At 33.9% G+C, this 10658-nt stretch overlaps 1 protein-coding gene across 1 annotated transcript in view; it reads left to right on the top strand.

The window, feature by feature from the left end:
- Positions 1-10135, top strand: part of LOC149089451 (uncharacterized) — a 32973-nt gene extending 22838 nt beyond the window's left edge. The window contains exons 20-27 of the mRNA XM_089238588.1: positions 1148-1233; positions 1990-2095; positions 2507-2790; positions 3875-3986; positions 4121-4206; positions 4779-4862; positions 6404-6472; positions 8966-10135. Coding sequence (XP_089094714.1) covers positions 1148-1233; positions 1990-2095; positions 2507-2790; positions 3875-3986; positions 4121-4206; positions 4779-4862; positions 6404-6472; positions 8966-9025 — 887 coding nt within the window. The 3' untranslated portion in view covers positions 9026-10135. The remainder of the gene's footprint in view (positions 1-1147; positions 1234-1989; positions 2096-2506; positions 2791-3874; positions 3987-4120; positions 4207-4778; positions 4863-6403; positions 6473-8965) is intronic.
- Positions 10136-10658: the final 523 nt, after the last annotated feature.

Genomic DNA, 10658 nt, shown 5'->3' on the forward strand with positions numbered 1-10658 from the left:
GCAAAATGATTTTGTTTAACATGCTTCCTTCCATTTATAATGTTGTGCAGCTCTTTATTTTTTTGACGTGAATACATCTTTTAAATCATCTGATTATACTGGGAGCATTCGCAAGAGAGAGAAGTTGCGTGACAAAATCTCAGGAAGTATAGAACAAAATGCAAAGGCAATGGTATCATCAGATGCACATAGCAAAGGTGCATTCAATGATATCACTCCGATTTCAATATCTTTTCCATCTGGGCACCAGACTCACTGCTCTGATTCACAACAAATTGTTTTTCATTATATCTCGAGCAATTACAACGAAAATAGGTGACATTGGTATCATTTGTTAGGTATTCTAAAAAACAAAGCCTATGATAATTACATAATTTCATTATATCATCACACCTACCACATGATTTGAGGCACAAAAAAAAACATATTCACATCAAAACTTTGTGTCTATGACGCAGCCTACCTCAATATTTTTCTTTTATTCTTTTTCATACTGAGGGGCCATTCAAGTATTATATCAGTGAATTTTTAGCCGTTTTCAAACACACCCCCCCCCCCCCACAAGCTTTTGAGCAGAACTTTGCTATGAATGCACAGGAATTATTTTTCATATGATTAGAAACTGAACACACTATATTATTAGCTTGTGTTTTAAATGTATTAATTAATGGTTTGAGAATTCATTAATGGAGTGGTGTGCATTGCTGTTGCTTTACTAGTTGGTGCGAACTACTAAGCATTGAGCTTTCGTCTTCCTCATCATGGTTTTACTGAATTCCAGATCAATCAGTGGCAAACTGGTTTGCTTAAAAACAATCATGTGAATAATTTGGAATATAGTAATTCCTTTTTACTTAGCTATTGATGTGATTGATGGAATTATTGCGGTGTGTCTGGTCTCTTGACTAGCCAATGATTGCTAATCTTTCTCCAAGTGCAAGAGTACCTTCAAAATTGACCTTCTTGTTCTATGAGGGTAGGGGGTCTGCAGAGCATTGACCTTCACTATAAGGGGTCTGCTACGCCAAAAAGGTTTGGAAACACTACTGTAGAAGGATATTCTGAAACTTTTGAAATCTGTTAGAAATTTTCCAATGTAGCTCTTTACAGATTTTTGTACTGGATATTTTTTCTTCCTATTTTCAAGGCTGCTCATCTTTATCGCAAGTCACAACTCATACAAAAGAGACAAATACAACAGAACTACCATACTCTGGAAAATATTTATCTCTTGTGAGTATTTTTTTTATAAATTAATATGTAAAAAGACGAATTTCCTATTTGACTCTCAAATTTATAAAATAACTAGCTGATACCCGGCGACGTTGCCCGCCCCGTAAAAAATTTATATGTATATTATTCAAACGCCTTACGCATTTTTTAAATTGAAACTATACCTATACGATGGGCGGTTGATGAGATAAAGGCCACATTATCACTTACAGGACACCCTGTATATAGGCTAGCAGAAATACCCGGCGCTTCCCTGGTTTTCTTCAATTACTGATAGGATTGGAAATGTGACAAACCGTTATAAATGAATAAACTGTTATAATGACAGAATTAAAGGTGTGACAAACCATTGTAAAGGCATATATTCAAGTCTGAAACGCATTGTTGGAAACCACGGTAACCAAAGTAAACGTTCCGAAAGTAATTGTTGAGGCCCCAATACCATTGTTGCCCGACAGTTTTTCGCCCATTTCGGGCATTTGCCCAGCTCTGACGAAATTTTAAAGTAGCCTACGGTTCAATCCCGGACCTGTTTGGTATATATGCAAAATCTGGTGACGATCGGTCTAAAACTGTGGATTTGTATAAAGAGCATACATACATACATACATACTTTCACATTTATATATAAGATTACCGATTCATGATACTTTTACTAATTAATTACATTTTAGGTCACAATGCAAGCAAACCATTTTAGTTTGATTGAATAATCTTGGTTAGTGAATTATAAGTTTACGTTTTAATATTTTACAGTCAAACCTGATAAATGAATACAGGACACAGGATGATAAGCTGAATTTGGAATTTCCTTGCAGTACTGGAGAAATCACTATAAAGCCAATAAATCCTGTTACTCCAGGTAAATGAAGAAAAACGTTTTCACAGTGAGTTAGTATCAGGGCCGCAACTAGATGCCTGGTCAGCCGGGGCAAACAGGCATTTTTGTGTCCCCTTGTAATGTTGAAGGAGGTGCTGAAAGGTGAAAATGACACCCCTTCTGGTACAGCGCCTGGGGTACCAGATCTGCCTGCTCCCTCCTAGTTGTGGCCCTGACTAGTATTATCAGTATAACTGGTATAATCAGTCCACAGAAGTTTCATAATAAAAATTTTTATAATGAAATATGATAATGTAATGAAAATAATGGATAATTAATGAAATTTAAAAAATTTGAATGTAAATGATAATTTTTTTGAATTTTTTCCGTACTTTGCAATGAATTTTTTGATCATTATAAGTAAATAATATTTAATTTTTAATACTTGTTTAGTTCCTGTGGTGAAAGAAGAAAAGAAAATTGAAATGTTTCATAATCCCGCTGTCAGCACAGCCAGCCATACTTGTCCTCATACTGTTGCTGCACAACCTAATCATATGAATAACACAAATAATTCACAATCACCTCCGAAAGTCACCCAAAAGATTTCAAACCTTTCTCCCTCCACAAACGGAGAAGAGAGCAAAAGCACTGACCATAAAACCAATGGGACAGTGAACAGTAATAAGCCAGTTGCTACACCCGTCAAAGATGGAGCAAATAGAAGGAAATCACAGGTTTGTCCGGACAGTATAATTTTTTTTAGCATAATAATTTTCTATAACTTACAGAGATATGTGCAATCCTGTCTTGGTTTAAAAACATAATTTGTTTTTTGAATGTTCTCATAATGCAAAGCTCTTGTATATCAGAATGAACCTCCCGCACATCAACCACAATTCGTGGCAAAAAATAAAGTGCAGATGAAAAACACATACAAAAAAGCTACCTTTGCCACAAGATGAATAAAACCCCAGAGAGCACAATGTTGTCCAGGTAAATTTGAAAATAAAATCCAAATGGTAGAGTGCAAACTACTTACAATTCTATTCTTATGATACTTTCGAAATACAGAGGATTAAAAATGGTTAAACTAAAATGGTTCTTAGATTTAAAAAGGACCAAAAATGGGTTGGCTACTAACAAAAGATTGAAAGACGCAACCAGAGCGCTCAGTCAGTGTTGGTAGTGTTTTCTTCATTTATGAAATTTCCTGAGTGGTTCATAAATTAGTGACGTGATACAATGTATTGAGATACAAGAAATTGATTCCAAGAATAAGGAATCTATTATAAACCAATTTAAAAACCAATCAGAAAATTTCACACATGAAGGAAATGCCACCACTAACTGACGTGCGTTGCGTCTTTCAATCTGTAGTTGATGTCCATCGTGACAGTCAGGGTTTTCGGTCTTTTCCATCTAAGACCATTTTAGTTTGAAAATTTTTAATCCTTCAAGAATGGAGCCTATAATGTTTCAAAACAATCGTAAGGATAGAGTTTTTAGTAGTTTTTCAACTCTATCATCTGAATTTTATTTTCACATTTCCCGAGAAAATGTTTTTCCTGCTTTTATAAAGTGCAGGTTGATTTGTTTCACATTGTGTTGTGTTTTCACTCATTGTATATTGAAAGCTCATTTTTATCAGAAGGTCTTTTGCACATTAGACAGGTGTCTTAATGACCTGAGCTATCAGCCCCGCCCATTGGTAAAGATATTCACAACAAAACATGCTAGTATCGTCATTTGGTCTTCATAAAACACGCTGAATTTTGTTCTTTCTTTCTTTTTTTTTAAATTTCCTTTGTACATGTTCAGCAACCTGTGAAAATTCAGACAAAGAGTCAGTATGTATCGATGTGCGAGATGGACGAAAAGAAACCTTCCTGTAGGGAGCTTGAAGAATCATTAGCGAAAGTGAGACGAACAGGTCCTGAAAATTTGCTCATTTACTTTTTGTCTATTTACAGTTATTTTACAATTATATCAACTGAACAAAAATATAAATTATCAAATATTCTGATTTTGCTGCATTCTAATCCATATTTTTTTCCCCTCTTATAGCTCATATATTTCATGCAAGTGATATACATACAGATAATGACGGTTATGATGATGAGCCGCTATCAAAGTTTGTGGGGCATCCAAGTGTGAGTATGTTTGCTTGACATAAACCTACACTCTCAGAGATACCACTCCATTCTAACTTTTTAATGTTAACCTACTTATAATATCAGTTTTCAAAGGATACTGTAGCGTAATTATCAAATGGACATTATGCAGAGGTCTGACTGTACTTGAATTTTTCATGGCACTGGATTCAAATTTTAATTGCATTATTATCATCAGAGATGTAAAATAACGTGATTCAAATTTTCTTCAAGACAACATTCACTTTTAATGTTATGGTCATAAAAGACCTTAACATTGGAACTTACTTTGCCTTACTTAATGATTAATTTAATGAATATAATAAGAAAATTTTTACATGTTTTGTTGAATAAACTATGAATCTCTGGCTTTTGTTTAAGCTAATACAAATTATTATGTGATAATCTGTGGCAGCATACATAAAACCAATCTTTATGTCATTTCTGTGGGTACAGCTTGCAAAAGATTCCACAGTTATCATCGATGAAGTTGTATTGTCAGGTGTCTCATATGGTACACATTATGCACAATGATTCACCTCATTTGTATAGATTTCTCTGTATATTTTCAGGATGATCAACTGTATATTTTGACAAACAAAATAATAAAGGAGTCAAAGTTGGAAGATATCACAATGAAGCAAGTTATAAAGATGGTATGTCAGCGGCAGTTTAATATTTATCTTCCCTACATATTATCGATAATATTTTATTTCAGCTTGATGAAATGATGATTCAAGTCATACAAAAATCAGTGCCAACAATTCACAATGAAGAAAATTCACAGAAAAACAATTCATTAGCAAATTGGCAGTGTGAGCAAGTGAGTGAGGCAGTTACTCCTACAGTCACTCAATTGCTTATTTATTTGGTCACTCACTCGCACATTTACTGACTTGAAAATCACTCTGTCTCTCACTCACTGGTGATGAATTGTTGTCGTGAATTCTTTGTTACCCCAAATAATAATATTTTCGTTTCTCTCTCAGATTCTCATTTTAGATAGCATAACCAATTTCTTGAATTTATTGTGTAATAGGAAATTCAGTTATGTGAAATACAGTCAAATCTCGATAAATCAAATGTGCAGCAGCTGACAAAAAGCTTTGAGCTATGGTCAGTTCAACTTGTTGGAAATTCCAACTAAGATAAAAGTGTTATTTATGAATATTGTATTAGTGAAAAATATCATACTACTGAGCATGAAGAAATTAGTAATTACAAATTAGTCCAACACCTAAATATTGAATGAGAAAAATGAAAAAAAAAAAAACCTTTAACTATGGGGGTGTACGTAATATGAATATAGGCACAATATTTGTATAAACTAAACTTATAAGGAGAAAAGATTGTTTTCTAAAAAAAAATTTGGTAATTTTTGATTTCCTGTCGTTTCATTTACGTTTGAAGAGAGTCTTGTGCAAATTGCTTGTCCTTGTTTTTTGAAATCATTGATACAGTATTTTAGAGAGAGATGCCTTACTTTTCCAACAACAAACTTTTCTTGATGTTTAAATTTATCCAAATTTCATTGATAATTTGCTCATTTTGTTTGAAATCGGAAAATTTTAACTTTTACTTCAACATTTTCGCGAGAAAGGTCTACACACAATTAAGATTTGTTCTGATGTTTGAACACTGCATTCAATTGCAGTTGAGCTGGAAGGCGATATTGAAGTGACCAGCTGTGCAATAAAAGATTCGCTAGATCACTCACATGACAAAGTCAATTGCCATTAGCCAGTTCATTCACAAATCTGGAGAAGGAAAGGGGGAAAGAAAAAATATTCATTGTATTATGTACACTGTAATTCCTCATTGGGAGGCTAGAGATGTAACTTTTAAAAAATTCATATCACATCTCCCCAAAAACTTTGGCTTAAAGGAAGAAAAGTTTGACTCAAAGAAATATTTTAACAGGAAAATATTATTGTAGACTCTGGAGCAGAGATAAAACTTTGACACCCCCCCCCCCCCCCCAGTAGACTTATTGGGAATTGACTTTAATCATATCTCTCTCATTTTGGTTCCCTATCAATGACAGCTTTACTGTTACGGTTTTTCTTTTCACACTTATTATTGAAATTCTTCAACTTTATTTTCAAGTTTGATTTTTACTTGAATTAAATTTGATTGCAATTTTAGCAAAAAAATAAAACATCTAAGATACAAAGTATTATTTTACATTTATTTTCAGGTATTCAGCGCATATCCGAATTTCAATTTATCATACAGAAAAGAATTCATAAAGTCTGTTGTCAGACAGGTGAGCATCAAGTTCAAATCATGAAAGTTTTATGTCTAATTATTTTTAATCAATATCTGCTGTGTTCCAATGTTTTATTACATACATTTTGAAGTATGCAGTTGCATGCCCCCCCCCCCCCCCCCCCCCCGTATTCTGGGGTTATATTCCGGGGTTAACCGCGAATGACAACAGAAACTATAGCTTTTTTTTTGCATAGCTCATTTATTGAATAGCATAAGAAGAGCAGGGTAACGCAGACGTATAAGGGAATGTAAAAGAGGCTGCAGCAATTGTTGGCTGTGTTTTCTGAAAGAACATTGTGATTTCTGTTTATTGTTTCTTCTTCATATCATCAAGTGTGTTGGAATATGATGACAAGGCTTCCTCTACCAGTTTTTCTACATGTGAAGAGTGCACCATAGAGGGATCTATGTCATGAAAACAATCTATTGCCGATTTGAACATGAAAAGCCTGCGATGTTACTCATGGTGAACTTGTCTTCTACTTGTTTATCTTGATATTCTTCATCTGATACCGCTTCAGTTTCAGGAGCAGTCAACTGCATTAATTCCTCCTCTGTCAATACCTCTGAATTGATATTAACTAGCTATTAGACTTCTATATCCATATCATTGAACCCTTCTCAACCCACCTGTTTTGCTAACATGACAATGTCTTTTATAGTCTCTTCAGTTGGCTCTGTAGAAATGGTTGTCCTTTAGCGCATATTGTCGCCAAAATTTAATCCAACCCAAGGTGATTGTTTTTCTCTTGGGATCTGCTACTGCTGTAGTGATGACAGTAATGTAGACACTAGCGAGTCATCCTAAACATGCATGACTCAAATTTTGTGAACAAAGAATGAATGACGATTTCTGGTTGTTAAAAAATAATAATAATAATTCCAATAAAGGGGAAAAAACCATTAATACCGGGAGGGGGGGGGCGATTGTATAGTCAAAACCCGATTTAATGCCACCATCTGTTTTGAAAAATTTTGATGCTATAACAAGTGTCTGGTATTGTATTAAATCATGGTTGAATTCATTGTAGTCTCTAGATACAGGCAATCTCAAAAGTATTGGGATACACATTAAGAGGAGGTAGATATTATCTAAAGAAATGAGAATTGTGTATAGGAACCTATATATAATCAAAAATGTTGCTGGAAAGTGATAGTCCACACACAAGAAGTCAGAATGATATAACACAGTGATTAGTAAGAAAACAATTATTGGACATAATTATTACATGTAGAGTACTCTTATAGGTATATATAAATATATTATATAATACAAATATATAATCATTTCCTATAATACAAATATAATACAATGTCCTATAATACAAATATAATACAATGTCCTATAATACAAATATAATACAATGTCCTATAATACAAATATAATACAATGTCCTATAATACAAATTTTGATGCACAGATGCAAACAAACTGTGTTGGTACATATCTGTATGGAGTGCATTTTTTATGAATTTGCTGAGAGGTCATTTCATACATTAGGTGTGCATGTTTACCAGTTCAATGTTTATATATTGATGCATGCTCTTCATACGGTGATTATGGCTCAAATGAGGAAACCAGAAATTTTCCCCTTTATTGCCTACCAGCTGACAGTGATGTTTCTCCATGACGAGTTCCTATGGAAATGTCATTGCTGTAGGTATATACATCTCCTAAATAAGGCCTGTGAGCTACATTTGGACCTCTGAGCTTTTTGTTGTGGCCCGCTGATCAGTTTCAGAAAATGGTTGAAAACATTGAAAAACTATTAATTCTAGAATTAAGGAAAGAAATAATTCCAGAATTGGTGAAAATTCAGAATTATTGATAGAAATAATTTTAGAATATTTCAAACACAAATAATTTCAGAATTAGTGAAAAAAATTACATAAATCAGTGAGAAATAATTTCATAACTTCTGATAGAAGTTATTTTAAAATCAATAAAGGAATAATTTCAGAATTAGTGAAAAAAATTACTTAAGAACTAATCGAAATTGTTAATTAATAAAAGAAATAATTTCAAAATAAAAAAGTCTTCAATTATTTTTGTCCCTGTTTAACTCTGTGGCCCCCTTCTGTTAAGATGTCACTAAATTACATGAATTGGTGGCCCATGAGCTTCTTGAAAAGTTTCAATTTGGCCTGCCGTGTTTGAAAGCTTGAAGACCTCTGCCCTAAATGTTTGACCCAATATTTGTGAGACATCATGTATATGAATGTTCCCTAAAAATTTCTGGCTTCAAGTGGGCTTTCACTAAATCTTGATCATCTGTGCTCATAAGCGACTGTTCAAATAAATTTTAATTCTGATTTTTTTTTGTTCAATTTATTTGAAAAGGTACATTTTACTAAAGATAAATAAAATATATTTCAGTCTGTTTGGCCCATTTTCATAAATATCAAATCGCAGCACGAGTGGGTGTTAACAAATGTTTTTCGAAAATGATAAATGAGTTGATGTGTTTATTTTTTTTTTTCTTTCGTAGATTCTATCACAGATGGATGAACAGCGCTGTTCTGTGTCTACGACAGTGTACACATTCTGAAAGCTTCAAGATATAATCTGCACTAATGTATCTGTATATTATGTCCCATCCTCATGATATTCATTGTTTCGCATAAGCATTCATTATGTATATTGCGTGTCAGCTTGATCGTAATCATCAAGTGTGTTTTGTCTGTGGTCGACATTTAGTGATTGGTTTAAAGTAAAGGGCATATAATGTTGGTCGCACAATGTTTCTGTTTTGTATAATGATATCTTGAAAAATCTCATTGTTGGGTTATTTGTGGTTTATCAGAATTGTTCTGTACAGTGAAAAAAAAAATGCTGAATTGTGATTGTGAAAGTTTTCTGTTAAATTTGTACATTAATGTGTTTCATTGTATTTGTTGTGTAAGTGTGCCATTGCCTTGTTAATTTTGATTCCTAGTAGTGTTGAGTAGCCAGAAATTTAGCTTACTATATTATGTGTTTTGAATTCTTTAATGATTGTTAAATATTGAAATGTCTGTGTTGTTGAGAGAAGATAGCTTTTACTCCCTGTGTTGCTTCTGTTTATCGCATCGTGTCAGAAAATTTTAACTTTTCTTTCTGCAAGTTTTGTCCAGTCCCCCCACATGATTGATGCATATGCTTACCTGTCAATTTAAACTGTTTGGTTATGCAGGTGTCCTTCACTTTATGCGATTATTTGATCTCTCAAAATAATCATGTAAGATGAAATTGTTTGAAGAGAGTTGAATTTGAAATGGGTAATAGGAGGGGGAGGGGGGTTTCTTCAGAAGGATTGCAAGAAATGAAACAATTCTCAGCAGTAAAAATTTTCTCATTCATTTCAAAAAGTAATTTTGCTATACAGATGAATTTAATTAACGCTTTCTTTATTTCTGATTGACTTCAATCGGACGGTGAATGAACTGGTTTTGGTGAGTGAAAATTATTGCTCTTCTTGAGAGCCCGGGGATAATCTACTGATAACTTTTTTAAGGAAACAGTCAAGATTCAGTTGACACAATTTATTATTTGTACCTCTATAAAAGTTGTTATCGCAAGTCAGAGAATTGTAAATACCCTTGCATATGTGTAAATTCTAGTCTCATTAGGGTAATTTTTCTTTGATTAAAATTCTGATGCCATTATCAAATTTGTTGCCAAAAAAAAAATTCTTTTGTGTGTTCTGTTGGATATGAGTGTTTCATACACATTTGTCTCATCTGTATCTTCAAATTCAACAGATTTTGTCATTTTAACAGCCAATGTTCCCACCCCATCCTCTGTGGTGGTCGAGTGGTTATAGTGACGGACTCGCGGTGCGAGGATCCGGGTTCGAACCCCACAGTGGTGGTCGGCTGAAGTTGGTTTTCTGTGGTTCCCAACTTCAAGGCGCGAATGCGAGCCGATCTCCCCGTTAAAAAGTCTCGCCACAGAGAGCAACAGGCCTACAATGTTACAAATATTCAATCATTACACTTCACTCACAATTTGAAGTATAGATGGCAGCACTGAAATATCATACACAACACTAGCTACACACTCAGACTGTTAGGTGTACGCACTCACTTTGTTCCAGACTCTGCCACGAAGCTAAGCTGGAAGAGATCTCGGCAACGGGATAAGTCCTGTGGCAGAGACCCTGACGTTCATTCAGCAAATGTTCCCAATCAGGAACATAGGCT

The sequence above is a fragment of the Pholcus phalangioides genome, unplaced genomic scaffold (assembly GCF_987345545.1).
Source record: "Pholcus phalangioides strain wild (caught in Gottingen) unplaced genomic scaffold, Ppha-v1.0 ptg000002l_1, whole genome shotgun sequence".
Classification (NCBI taxonomy): Eukaryota; Metazoa; Arthropoda; class Arachnida; order Araneae; family Pholcidae; genus Pholcus; species Pholcus phalangioides.